Genomic DNA, 14,977 nt, shown 5'->3' on the forward strand with positions numbered 1-14,977 from the left:
TGCTCCTCCTCTCCCTTCCTCACGGTTTTTACCCAACGAAACTGTTCGCTTTCCTGCCACGAGGCTGAACCTTGCGGGGAATCTCCTGGGTTCGGTGAAGATAGGTAAGTTCGAACAAAAAGAGCGCTGAGTAATTAGTGTACTATCACGTCTGCAATTAGCAGCGAACCGAAAGCTTGCAGAGGTTGTGAGACACTGATGCGTATCACCAATCTGTCGCAGAGTCTGGTTAATTCGATTATGGATAAGAAATGAGAATTCCTGATTTATTTAGAAAAATAGAAACAAATCATCTCCCGAATCTTTTACGAGAAAGTTGCTTCTTTCAAGTACCCCAACAACGTGTAACTTATTAAGAGAAAAATTTTAAAAAGAATAATCTCGACCTAAAATTCTCTTGGTAATCTATTTTTCTACGGACTCAGACTCATTGCCTTTCAGGTACGTCTCGCATGATCGCTCAACGACTCCGTGAAAGTTCACCAAGCGCCATCGTATCCAAACGAGGGACAGGCGAAAGGAAACAGCGCGCGATGAACTCCCAGGGGCATCGGGAACGTGGAAATTAATCCAATCGGACGCGCGGAAAATCAATTCGACGATAAATCTCTCAACGAATCGTAAATAACCTATGTCTAGATAGCGTCCTGGCTGCGCAACGCGACAAAGAAATATGATAGCGGCTGGCGAGCTTATTTATCGAGGAGCCGTGAATGGGGTACCGGTTTCTCCGCTCCATCCAGCGCTACGGGAATTCATCGACTATTTTACATCCCCGTCCCCCCTCCCCGGTCGATCCTTCGTCGTCCTTATCCACGTCAGGGGACCCTCGATTCGCGGATTCGTCTGTTTCACGGATCCAGTCGTAAAGTTTTTACTACGATTCTGGTACAATATGCCTGGAACGATCACGGAACGAGAGCACCATGTCCCAGTCACCAACCCTCCAAGAGTTCCATTTTTTTTCCTTTCGGCAAATCGTGTCAGAACGTGAAATAAAAATAAAGGAATTTTTTTAGAATCGGAGTGCGTGTTGTGATTTATTTTGGGATTTTCTTAACCGATTTGATATCGAAATAACGAGTAACGTAGCTGTGCAATTTACCATTTTGTCAAATTAATATTGATTCCCTTTCGACTCTCACCATCACAGTTTTTTTTTTTTTTTTACCAGTAATAAGTAGTGCAATTCTCGGTTCATATACCTAGAACAATATCATCGAACAGAAGCACTAGGTCCGAGCCACCACTCTCCTTGTAAATATTTCCTGAACGAAAGTCTTTATCTGAACGAATCAAGAATTACGAGAGCTCGACGATGTCCTGCCAGTTCGGATATAGAAATAGTCGGTATTGATTCTCGGTGTGGAGGGTGCGGGGGAGGCATCGCCATCGGAATGACGTTATTTATGATTCCGACTGCGACGTCGCATTTATCTCCTCTCGGCGTGTCGTCGATCCTTTGATTTTCAGGACTAGCCTAGGTCGGAGTCTATTTGCGCCTGGATTTCACCACCCAGCGGTGTGTTTTCCATTTAGGTCGTCCGTTTGCAGAGGAAGTCATTCCGTTTACAGGGTTTTGACAAATACAAATAGAAACGCCCTTCATGCGAGTCACGGCTCCAGTTAAATCAACGACATCGTGCTTACTAGGAAGAGGTTTAGTTCTTGCGAATTGGAGAAATCAGTGTTAATTTAATGTCAGAGGAAGATAGTTTAACAAAGTTTATTTGGCTGCTTAATCTTTTCTCATAACTATGAAAATTGTTGGATGGCGACTAAAGTCACCCTCTTCGACAGCTGCGGGTGGCTTACGACAAACCGCGACTAGAATCGTCCCCTTGACGGGGAGGATTAGATAAAAAGGTTATGTAAAGTCGTGGAGAAGAGCTGTCCGCAGGTGGAACCCCGTACGCGGCTTCATCCCCTTCGACACGGCGTATTATGTTTGCATGGGGCGCGCAGACATAACTCGACGTAAGCTCCGAAGATTATGTTGAAATGACACTGGTAAGGAGCGCACATATTTTCTACGGGATCTGTAATTTCTGTACGCGTACATTACCCATCTTATTTCTTCAAACACGTTATTAAATCTACGTTATTACGTTATTAAATCTACCAAGACAATTCATTTCCATTATGTTCGGTTCGACACGGTGAATTCTGGGCAGATTGATTCCCTTTCGACTCTCACCATCACAGTGTTTTTTTTTTTACAAAGAAAACAAAGCGTCAGAAATAGGTGTCACGGTTCCAAACAGACGAATCCAAAACATAAACAAACCCAATCCAAGCGTAAATACGTCTTCCTCCTCTAGCGATTGTGCTTATCAACATTCGCGAAATATTTCTCTTCTGACATTTGCTTACACTCGACAACAGGAAAGACAGCGCCGCGACGTCTGAAAAAAAATGAACATTTATATCGATTCCGTCTCGAATACACAAACCGAGCGAACTCTGAATGGAATTCCACCAAAAACCAATGACTATGTCTTGAGCACATATTTAAACTTTAGCCTGTATTTTTCTTGAAACAATTGTCCGGAATCTTCCACTCGAAAGACAGAGAATTTATCAATTGTTTACACATCGAATTCGATTGTTGTTGTTTTCGTCTGGATGTACGATCGTATTTCCAGAAGTGTTTATCTTGTTTGATTTTTTGATACCGATATCGCTGGGCGAGACGATGTCTATCAGAAGCTTCGATATCATTGAAAATGCGAGAGTACGGAGAAAGTATGTCTCATGAAGTGAGACAGCGAGAGTATATTTACCTCGAATTACGTCAAACCATTATTTACCCATTTATCCCTGGGACAGAAATTTTTTTCTCAGCGATTAGAAACGAGTGATGCAGGAGCTTGGGCGTCGATAGGTTCTTGTTAGGTGTAAAAGAGTTAATTTTAAACATCCTAGCATCGATAACGTGTCGTCTGTTCGTTGCACGTCCTCGATGAGTAAATTATTGCACGGCCGTTTCCCAGGATAATCGATAAAAAGTTTTGACGCGCATCAGTTTCCGTCGAAGCGTTTCGTCGGCTGCCGCATACTCGAAGGGTAGCCCGAGGGATGAAGTAAAATCGTCACGTCGCTGAAGACCCGTATCGAATGAAATTTGCAATGGAAATTTAATCTGCCTCGGTTTGTACCGAAACACTGGCTGCGCTCCTTCTTAACGCCTGCTTTCTTCTATGTCCCGCGGAATTTTCGTCGAAATATACCAAACTGGCGAGCACTGCGGAACAAAAAAACTGTTCTTGGTCGAGGACACCTAATTGCGGATCCAGTAAGCGTCGCGGAACTTCCGGTGAAGTTACTCTGATTAAACGGGGCGAAATAATCAGGCCGAGATTGTGACACTCCGTGAATATTTTTTTTTGTATATTTTAAGAAGAATTTTGGGAAAAATTCTTGCCTAAATCAAAATTTCAAATAGCAAGTAAAAGACGAACAACAGTTCATTTGTCACTCGCCGAATAAAAATGAATATTTGAGGTACAGTAAGTAAATAAATAAAACTTTCTGTTCATCGCGTATGAACACGAGGAATTATTATGAGGAATAAGGTGAGAGTGGAATTAAAGGTTCACGAAGAAAATTCGTAATAACCACCGGAGTTAACAGATACACCAACTGGATCATTTTATTGGAACAGGGGAAAGTGTAGAACGATCTTGGAGCAAGCAAGTCTGGATCACCCCGCGAGGAACAATTCTAGCCACCGAGAGATTTCGAAAATCAGCATCCAGCCAAGGAAGCCCACGGAACAAACGCTGCGGGATAATTTATTTGAATATCAAATTTCCCCCTCGCAAAGCGTGGTTCCGCGATGTTTGATGTAAAATTCATAAGCCCGCGGCGAGTAGTCGGCAGCTCGGTTTCTCAAAAATTTCATAAATTTCATTCAAGGGTCGACGGAGTGTTTCAAGCTCGATACCGATCGGATTTGCATATCCGTCGTGTCAAGGTACGCCGGTGGTTAGCTCGTGCTCGTGCCGCGAAACCACTCAAAAAAGCATCGTCAACCGCGATTATGCAAAAACCTCCGCCACCGTCGATGAAGAAATCACGAGAAATATTTTCATCGTTCGCGGAAAGAGCAGCCTCCGCCTCCTTCTCTAGTGAGCATCCAGCGCAAACAGCGAGGAGAATGAGAATTCCTATGGTCTTAAACCGTACTTTTCCTTCCTTTATTTGTTGTACGTTGATCAAATTACTCTGCCGTCTTGTGCCAGATAGACGCATCCCACTTTGCCGTTGACTTTCTTACTGATGTACACTGTCGCTCAAAAGTAAGTGAACACTTCCTTGATTCGAATAAGTATCGTTAATACGTTGACTGCCAGACAAATATTCTTGAAAATTTCTACTAAGATTGACTATTATTTTAGACTATTGGAGACTACCTAATCAAATATTTATCGCGGTGTATATTTTTGTAACTTCATCGAAATTCATGAATTTCATTTAAAATCATCTCCTTTGTTGCTCAACTTTCAGAATTATTTTTTGTCGTGCTTCAGCGAAAAACACTGTCACGCATATGTCGTTGACGTGGCGATCGACGTGTTAATGAAAATCACACGAAGGTCTCGTCAGTAATAAGAAAAAAGCAATTCAATTTTCCTCCCCCAAAGTCACCACAAACCCATTTCCGTGTCACAAAGAAGAAGAGACAATAAAATAAATGTAAAAACCTTCACGTTGAGGCGAAGGTGTTATAATTCCTCGTTTGTAAAATGGAGACGTTCAGGTGAGCTCCTATGGCCGTGGACACCCTGTATTGTCGGGAAAGAAGTGAAATTTATTCGGCAGGAGCAGGGCACGCTCGCGAACGCTCTTTAAGCGTCTCCACTCGAGTCCGTTTCCCGTGGCATCCCCGCTTTCATTCTGCCTCGTACGTCAGGAGGGTCCACTCGTGCGCAGCCAATTCAGTTAATTTCGTCTCGCGAGCCAAGAAGACGATTTCGCGCTGCTTGCCTTTCTGGATCGTGGCTTCCGCCTCCTCGAGTCGCCCGGTGGCTTTTCCGCCGTTCCTCTCGGTCGGCTCCCTTTCTTCTTTCACGGTTCCAACGGTATTGTTCGGCGAAATTCATCTCGCGGCCCGTTCTACCCGGGATCGTCGCGCCTTCCAAGGAGCGAATTTTGAAAGAGAAACAACCCGAGTGCGAGAAGTTGAGGGAATGAGGTAAAAAAATTCCTGCTGACGAGGCATGCGACCCTCCGCAAACGATGACCAGACATCAAGCATCCACTTACACCGTTTCTTGAATTGGGTTCTTCTAATTTCTACGAATTTCGCTCCCGTGGTGTGATTTGGTGAGCGCTAGGCAGGTTGGAACGCGTGGAACTAGTTTACATCGAATGGAAATTGATGTTTCGAGAGCTTCCAATTTTGTTTAAAGGCAAGGGGTTTCATGGGGTCCATGGGAGACTGATTGCTGAGAAACACATTTTTTTTGAATTATTAGAGGGCAATTTTGAAAGATTTACCACGATGCTTTAATTATGCTTTAGTTTTCACTTTTCAAACTAAACACAAAATTCTTCGTTCGTAATACTTGCGTAAATATGTATATTTATACTTATGCTTACAAAATAAGCAGCTCCTCGCAATTGCTCTCAGTGAGTAAGTGTAGGAAACTTAAACTTACGAGTGGACTGCAACATATAGTAATGAAATATTATAATATATACGCTACAATTAACCTGACGTTTCGATAAAAGAAAAATCTATTCGACTCGACAAAAGAACAGAGCCGTGGTCCGCGATGAATCGGTTATCCAAGAGTTGATCGTAACCCAGAAACGCCTGTTAGGCATTTCATGGATGGAATCATTTAACACGCAAGTGGAGTGTATGCACAGTGCGTGTCGAATGAAATGAATGAGTGCAAGCGACAAGTGTTCGTCAAAGAACGTCGAGGGGCCGGGTGACGTTTATGAGAACGAGTTTCAAAGAACTTCCTTAAGGAGAAACGCGGTTAATGTAACTCGCGAGGCGCGACGAGTGCACTTGCGATTGTATGTGTGAAAGAGCATGATTAAGATAGGAATGATCGAAGAGTGCAATCAGAGTCGGAGAAGAAGTGGATTACGCTCTTTTGTCAAAGCAGACTTTCCTTCAAAGCCTTTCCCATGGATGGTCTTTTTCCAGAGTCGATGGATCTATCCGTAATTTCTCTTGAACCGTGGGACTCGATTCAGGCCACAACCTTGACCTCCGTCAATTTATTCAACCAATCGGGCAGCGTATTTTACGTCGACGGTGGATGAAATCGCGTAATAGGTCTGAGACGGATTTGTTAAATTTATGTATCTACTGATCTGGTATTACTTGGGAACTGTTGAGTTATTTTTCTCAGCGCGACGATTCCTCTGTGCAAAGTATTGGGTTGTTTGGAAATTCCATGACGATTTTTGGTAGGTGGTACAGGTCTGAATATATCGGAATGATTTAAAACAAATAACTTGTTTACATCCCTTAAAAGGTAGAAAGGTCGTGCAACAAAATGGCACCTATGTAATTCAATAAATATATATCAAAATTCAAACATGCCTTTGATTTTTAAATAACTTACAGCATCATGTCATGAACATTCTTGTCAAGGAAAAAAGGTCGGTTTCAGATCAGTGATAACAGTTGCAGTTGTTTTCTAACGCAGAGCTAAATATAACACACGTAGATATACCCATATATAATATTATCTCCTTCGAGTCCCCTCTCAGTGTCATAAAAAGTTCATTAATCTAATACAAGGGGACTCGTTGAAGGCAACATCAAGTATTCCTCAAGTTTCTGTTCGGTCAGAATTAATACGAGCGAAAATTTTAAATTAGAATTGATTTCCAACTCGCACATCCAAGATATCTCCAGGATAAATTTTTATGTAAAATACAATTTCCTATAAAATATGTTTCTTATTTTTCCATAAATTACTTTCTAATTGCATAGGAAATTATGGAACACCTCGAACAGCGATAGAAACCCCATTTTGCATGTATTATATATTATAGCGGTATTTAGGTAACTTAGAGAGGTTCTTGAAAGCCTCACGACCTCAATTATGATGCAATGCCAATCTAAAAAGGGATCAAAAAAATAAGACACATGTGCCGAAGCCTTTGACTCTACGCCAAATAATTCCAAACAGTTCGTCGTACTACAACGAAGTTGAAACAGATTCGAGCGTGAACTATCGTATTTATCGATTAGATTACCAAAAAGTTTTCCAAGCGTAGATGAGGAAGTAAGATAAATTCAGAGAAGACTCTGGAAAATGACCTTCGACTAGTCTGTGTTCCATGACGAAATCAAGCATGACTCATGCAAAATACGAGATCCCTACACGCATATTTTCTGTTCAACCGTAGACATTGAATCGTGTGCTCTCTGCCAGTAGAAAATTGAGTTGGAAGTGCGCGTAATTACCAATTGCTTTATTAAGGCTCGCGCACAACCATGCCAGAAAATGTTTAATCAATAACTGAAAAGTGCACCATCGACCATAATGGTTGCAAACAAATGGCTGCAAAACAAGTTAAAACAGTTTCTATGTTTTGCATACTTTATCTGTTCTCAAAATTGTCACTGTAGCGATTAACTAGCTATTATCGTACGCTAGGAAAAAAAGGAATTTATTTAAGAATATTTATTTCGCGTAACAAATAGTTGCGAAATATTCATGTTTTATACATAATAAATAGACACGTTAAACTAATAAATAAAATTATTTTCGTTGATGTAACTACGAGAAATTTGCTGCTTTTACCATGTTTCGCACGATAACTTTACATAATCCCAAAGCAAAAAGTCAAAAAGGTTCCATTGCATAGTGTATCCAATTACGACCCAAAAGAGACAGCTACATTCGTCAAGGAAATTCAAAAAAAAAAAAAAAATGCACACGTTTCATTGCAGGAAAATTCAAAGCCCTGCAATTTCTAACGTTAATTCTACTGATGCACAATTACTCGAGAGATAATCTCTCTATAAAAGACGAAACAAAATTCACGCACAGGAGATCAGAGGAAATCCGATCCAGAGTAACTACGAATTGTCAGATGGCTAGGGACCTGTGCATACTGCAGAGAACAACAGAAAATTTGCTTATATAATTGACGATGACGGGGATGACTATTCTGCCGTCTCGAGTATATTAGGATGATACGACTATATCAAAGTCATCCTTCAAATCGTGTATCGTTGCGTGTTCGCGTCGTTGTGAGCGTGTACTTAGCCTGTTCGCGGTAGCGATTCGCTCCTTCATAGCCTGGAATCCCCACTACGTACCACGTGTCCTCTCGTGAATGTTATCGAGCTCCAGCACAACAATCCTCATCGAATAAAACCTGTTCGCTGGTAGCAGCCGTGGCAGCCAGAAGGAGTCCGTCTACCGGTTTGCTCGATTCGATCCTTGACCGATTCGCGTGCGACAATCGGAAAATTCGGACAGTTTTTCAGTCTTTGTTAATATCAGTGAGACCTTACCCCTTACCCTTCAGTTTCTTGTTCGACGCCGACCGCGGCGACCGTCGCATCCGAGGAATTTGGAATAATACGTAAACGAAGTAAGTTCGTCTATTATATTTTACAGGATGAGAACACTTGGATATTTCAAAGATTCGTAAAGTTTTCTTCTCACGTTTGCATTTTACAACTTGGGGAAGACTTTTGCTGATACGCGAACGCTCTCGTATTATATAAGGAGCGAAACTTGAATATTAACAAGGTACATTGACATAACATTGAGTCTGCACGCACTTTTATTTCATTAATAATCGCATGTTATGTGCATAAATAATTGCATAATAAGTGCATGAAAATGTGCGTAAATGCAAGATTACATAAAATATCGACAGTAAAATATACGTTACGCTATTTGGGAGATATAATCCACGGACTACTCGCAACGACAAGCAATTTAAAAATACTATCAAATAGTTTAAAGCACACGCTTTTCGCATTACGTAAAGCCACTGAAGACAACCTATTAAACGAGACGATAATTCAACACTGTTAGTCATTGTACAACTTCTTAGAAATACATTACAGCTTGACGTGTTGTCGTGTATTGTTGACATTCGTATATGTGTATGTTTATCCGATTTGAGTCGTTGCGTTACACGTTTTCCACTCGCAGAGTTAACCTTGTGTAAATGAATTGAATAACGCTCAGGGTTAACCAGGCTTAAAGAGGTCTAGCGACGAAGTTGACGCAATTCTTATAAGAAAAATCGGAAGATAAAAATTAATGACTCATGAAGGTCCTGCAATGCGGTAGCTAACTAACCTAAACTGTAGCCTGAATAGAAACTATTTAATTGCGATAGACGCACTATTAGTTCGACTATTGTGGCGCGAATAAAGTTATTCAGAAAAATTGTTTGCCCTCCAGGTGATGCCAAGATGAACGTTTTCGGCGAGAACGATGTCAGCTGGCTGGACAGCCTTGTCGCCAAAGTGATAGCGAACCTGGAGGACTTCAATGACGCAACCTACGAGCTGTTGACGCCCGATGATTCCTTCTTCGTGTCCAGCATGTTCTTCGTGAAGATCACCGCGAACAGCAACGAGAAGGACGCGTCCAAGACCAAGACCCTGAGTCTGGTGGTGAAGAGGCCCACCCCTTTGGCAGCCGCCAGAGATATAATGCACATAGACGCTCAGTTCCACAACGAGATCCTGTTCTACAGGAGATACGCGATGGGTAGCAAGGACTTTTCGTCTTTGATCTACGCGGACGAGAACCCACCGACCGAGTCGGTGATGGTTTTCGAGAATGTCACCAAAAAGGGATACAGCCTCTGCAAAACGGTGCACAACGTTCCTCTAGAGTACACGATGGCTGCGATCCGCGAGATCGCGAGGTTCCACGGGAAAGGATACGTTATGAAGCATCGTAAAAAGGAAGAATTCTTCAGTATTGTCGGTGATATATGGGAGACGAGATACTTCAATGATCCAAGCGACGAGTTTGAGATGATGATAAATCGAACGTCGAGCAGAGCGATCGAATACCTGCGCAAGAATGGCTACGACAAGGACTTTTGCGACAAGATGAAGCCCTTCTTGGATAACCTGACCGAGAACTATATAAATAAGTGCGTCGAACCTGAAGAACCTTTGTCCACGCTCTGTCACGGCGACTTCACGCTAAACAATACATTTTTCAAGAAGGAGAACGGCGAGTTGAAAGCCATGCTCATCGACTTCGCCTTGATGAGGTACGGGTCGCCTGTTATCGACCTGTCGACGTACCTGTGCCTTCACTGCGCCGAAGACCTCGACAAGGATTTAATAGTCAACGTTTTGAAAATGTATCACGACTCTTTGGTGCAGTACTTGACGGAGAACGATATACAAGACCATGTGATCAGCGAGACGTATTCGTACGAGGCTATACGCGAAGAATTTAGGAAGAGGAGTTTGTTAGGCTACACTATCGCGTCGTTTTTCTTGGCTATGACGATGGGCAAATCTACCTTCACACCTGAGGAAATTGGGCAAATGGAATCGCATGAAAGGCTGGACGTTCTATACGAGCTGGGCGGAGATGAAATCTCGGGGATTTTGGCGAGAATGCTGTTAAACCTGAAAGAGTTCGGGGTTCTGGACGATATAGTGTGATCGAATTAGTATTAGTAGTGTGTCTCCGAAATCTGGATACCGAGGCAACAGACGTTTGCTCCTCAGACGTGTGGATTTGTGAGTTTGATGGCTTTCAGCGTTAGGCTGCGCGGGTGTAACTCGCGGAGAAAGCAATTTCAGAATTGTAAGACTTTTAATAATAGTAGTAAGTGATTGTTAAGTGTAAATCCATGCGAAGGAGTAATTTTGGCGAAAGCGTGAGTTTTGATATGAATGTGCCTTAAATGATTCAGCCCTCTATCATCTGGGCTTTGTTTTGGAAAATGTGTAGAAGAAGAAAAATTTAATTTGAAATAAGATGACGGAGGAAAGAAATTTGCAAATGCGTTAAAATTAGGTTAGCTTATAGAATAAGAAAAAAATGCAGAGACAATATTTTATTTAGCTTAGGAGATGAGAAGATAGGGCGTTTTATGAGTACAAACAATGGATTTTAACTTTTGCTAAATAATTTAAAAATTGAAAAACTTAAGGAACGAATCATCGATGTCTGAGTATTACTTGTTAACTTCTGAAATTAATATAGGAACTGTTCCAAAGATAGCTATTTCGACAGTTGCGTGATAATTTGAAACTATGTAATATTTTTGTTTAAAACTACAGACGAAAACGAATATTAGGTGTTCCGGTTATGATGTCATTTTTAAATACATACGTAATAAAAGTACAGGTCTTTGATATTTTTCAAAATTCTCTCCTTGACATTTTAAGTATTTTTTGTACTCCAAGAGATTGACGTGCATGTGATATAGACCCTCGTGTCCGGGGTTGCGTTTGGTTTGAGCTGTCAGTCGATAAATTGCTATTTCGAAATTGATATTATATTTCCTGGGGCTCCCTTAATTATCGCGATGCAACGTTCGCGTCCTGGCGATAAAGAGCGTTATCAGGGAATTTGTCGGAGCATGATGGGCGTACGTTTTCAAAGGAAACGCGTGTAACAACGCGGATAAAAGCTTCTGCTTTCAGTATACGCGCACCACGACCTCGCATATCCCGCAAAATAGAGACGGCCGGCACGGGACGATGTGCGAAATTATTCTTTCGCCTATGCAAGTACGGATCTGCCTTTCAAATAGAGGCACCCGCCGCGAGCCCAGAAAAACTTTGTCATTTCCATATACTTTCCCAGACTGGCAGCAACGGCTCCCGGGAAATTCACTTACGCTCTAACCTGAATTTTAAGCCTGTTAAATTTTGCTCCTCGCGTAGGGGAAACGGATGAGAAGAAAATGACGGGCGACTCGCGTGAAAATATTTTTGCAAACGGGTGCTATGCACGCAAACTGGCAGAATACGTTCGACGTGTAACGATCGTAAAAAGAAATCCAAGAAACGACTGTGAAAGGGGTGGGACGCTGGAACACAATGTTTTACGAGATTCCGTGATTAGGGATGCCTTTTTCCTCTTTCTCCTAGGTCATGTTTCGTTGATTACCATTTAATTGCCACGATTTGAATTCTGATAGAAGAGTTACGGGCAGTTCTGTGTGCGATACAAGTGGTATATTTGTAGAATGTTTGTGTTTCTTGTGACATATGTCCCAAGTATTAACGAACGTTTATCAAATTCGCAGCGAATTCGTTTTCACTTCGCTTACATAAACTATTGGACATGTGTTGATAAAAATCAAATATTTCCGTTTATGTGATTAACTATACCGTACACTTAAATAATTCCAACTGTACTTAGAATAATGGATGTTCGGCGGTTTCATAGGTACTCTATTTACATTGGTAGTGGAACAAATTGGTTCGATGTCCTTCACTTTGCGTGGAAAGCGATAAACACGCCCGATTAATTGCTCTCCGCACGAAACGTTGTTTTTAATTTTCATATTGCCCAGCGAACGAGTTCGATTTGCTACATTAACCCATTATATTTCGAGCTCTGATGAAGAACACATCTGCGGAAATATTTCGTTTGATTGGAAATAGTGTTTTTCCTCGTTTCAATGTTTAAAGAATTCTTCGTACATAATAGAAAATCAAATCGTATCTGGATGTGGCGGCTCTATTGACATACAGCATTATCTACACACGTGTTACACGACGAAAGGTATCTCAAGTCTTTTATCTTCCATCTATAAACAAATATTTGAAACATTGTAACATTGCATAACACTGGACAACGCTCTATCTAGAAATAGATCTTTGCCAACATTGAAATGTGTAGTGATTTTCTATTCAATTTATTTTCATGCATCGATAAATGACACATTTGGAAAAAATAGATATACGAGCATGTACTTCAACTACAATTAATTTGTAAAGAACCTGAGCTACGTTACTTCTTCAACACCGTGCAACCCCTTATACTCCTCGCACGATTGAGGTCGAAGTTTCCGCAAGAGTTTGGATTGGTTTAACGATCGGCAACGCGAAACGACGAAATGGGAAGAACGGAAAGTTACGGAAAGAAGTGCGCGAGCTGAAATCGGCTAAAGCGAGCACGAAAATCCGAAACGCGACGGGACACTTTAATCGGGGCTCCGCAGTTACGAGTTCGAGAGTGGGAATACCATCCTCGCTGAATTTTCTAATAGCTCCGGATGTAGCCGAAGGAACCATCCCGTCGTAGGAATAGAGCGGTTCCCGTAAACAGCTACTCGACCGTCCCCAGGGACGTTTGAGTTTCAACGAAAATTAAGAATTCCGTAACTGGATGTAGAGATTGCTGACCAGGGGATGGTGGAAAATAAGATTAGATGTAACTTGGGATGAACGGCAGAATTGAACGACAGGGAAGAAGGATAAGAGAATCGAATTTAACCCAATTGTCCTCCAAGAGATGAAGAGGATCAATTTTATCGAGTTCGTCCGTACGTGTGACCAAGTTCTGGAGTCATTTCAGACCTTTCTGAATGATCAACTTCATCGGGGTTATGTTGATAAATTCAAACTATTTATGAAATAAAAATAATTCCTATGATTCTACATGGACGGAATGAATAGTTAGCTGAAACAAAATTTAATGTAATGTTGATAAATTGACGTTACAATTTAATATTTCTGAATAATGCGAATTTAAAATGAACAAGAATCGTGCCTAGAAAGTTTCATTAAGATCATAGGGAAGCATAACAAATATGAATTGCATCACTATGATTCACGTTTACGAAAGAAACTATTTCATAGACAAAATTTGATTTTATTTATAAAATCGCATTAATTTGTCCAAAAACGAGCAATCTGGACAGATAAACGTTTTCGAACATTTTTAACAATTCATTCGATAACTCAGTCAACCTCATTTGTAACATGCAACGCGACGATATATACCTGCGCGTTATGCAACAGCACGATTCTAAATTGACATAGTCACTTGGTAGACTGAAACTGAACGAACCTTCGCAGCTGATCGCACGCGAGTCTAGACGAATGACGTGAGCACGAGCTCGCGTAATTTATGGCACCACTACCACATCCGCGACTACGTATGCGCCACTAAGTTTCAGGATTTCTCGTCGCCGCGCATTTATCTCTGGCAGAAACACTCTTATTAATAATCACGAGTGTTTCGTTTTCAGGAAAGAACTCGATTTTTCTCAATACTGTTTATCTATGCCATTCGTTGTTATCGGTCACTGACCCAAAAACGTTCGCATAAAGTTTATCGTCTATTTATTTTTTTATTTGATACATTCATGAATTCTTGTTAAATGCTTCTTTTAATAAATTTAGTTTTTTCTTATCGTAGAGATACAATTTCAAACAAAAACATATCTCGTGTACTTAGATAATAGCTGTCATAAACTATTTCTTATACGTTTAAATATGTTTAAATATGACGAACCAATTAATTAATTTTGATTTCCTTTTAATTCTCACCCTCATACAAGTAAATTTCTGACACGAACCTAATCTCCCGAAGCAACCACGTCTCAGATATCCCCTCGAATCGACGAAACCTACTCCAGAATTTCATTTCGTCCCCGTTTCGCCATCGTCTCGCAAAAAGCGGATCGGATGGCGCAAAAAAAAAAAAGGGCGCGAGACAAACGGGTGAATTCATCTTCGCGTTTATTTAAAAGGAAAACAACGCGAGCTCCCCGTCATCCAATTCCGTTGCCACAGTCTACGTATCCAGGCGTGTGTATCCTGCGAATTTATACCGGTATTCTCAGCTATTGGAGTCGTATCTTCGATTTCCACTGGCTGAAATATTCATCGACACGAACGACCGTCGACACGGTGTCACTGTCGGGCTTCGTAACCGGGTCACAAAGGCCGCGTCGACAGGGAAGGGTCGATTCATTCTGATAATGAAAGGCGTAGCTTCGATCGGCCAAATAAATCCATCCGGTGTGTATCCCG

General features: G+C 41.4%; 2 protein-coding genes across 5 annotated transcripts in view; one reads left to right on the plus strand and one right to left on the minus strand.

Moving 5' to 3' along the window:
- Positions 1–14,977, minus strand: part of LOC128875564 (zwei Ig domain protein zig-8-like) — a 357,618-nt gene that overhangs the window by 146,867 nt on the left and 195,774 nt on the right. The gene's annotated exons all lie outside the window — the stretch shown is intronic.
- On the plus strand, positions 8,381–11,327 carry LOC128875563 (uncharacterized). 2 transcript variants are annotated; one of them, XM_054121233.1, is made up of 2 exons: positions 8,381–8,580; positions 9,408–11,327. In XM_054121233.1, the coding sequence occupies exon 2, from the start codon at positions 9,419–9,421 to the stop codon at positions 10,637–10,639; it is 1,221 nt and encodes a 406-aa protein (XP_053977208.1). In that variant the 5' UTR covers positions 8,381–8,580; positions 9,408–9,418; the 3' UTR covers positions 10,640–11,327. The 2 variants fall into 2 exon arrangements, with proteins under 2 accessions (XP_053977208.1, XP_053977209.1); XM_054121234.1 differs by lacking the exon at positions 8,381–8,580 and adding an exon at positions 8,609–8,741.

Source organism: Hylaeus volcanicus, chromosome 4 (assembly GCF_026283585.1).
Source record: "Hylaeus volcanicus isolate JK05 chromosome 4, UHH_iyHylVolc1.0_haploid, whole genome shotgun sequence".
Classification (NCBI taxonomy): Eukaryota; Metazoa; Arthropoda; class Insecta; order Hymenoptera; family Colletidae; genus Hylaeus; species Hylaeus volcanicus.

Coding starts and splice junctions, on each gene's coding strand:
- LOC128875563 (XM_054121233.1), top strand. CDS start 9,419: ATGAACGTTTTCGGCGAGAACGATGTCAGCTGGCTGGACAGCCTTGTC.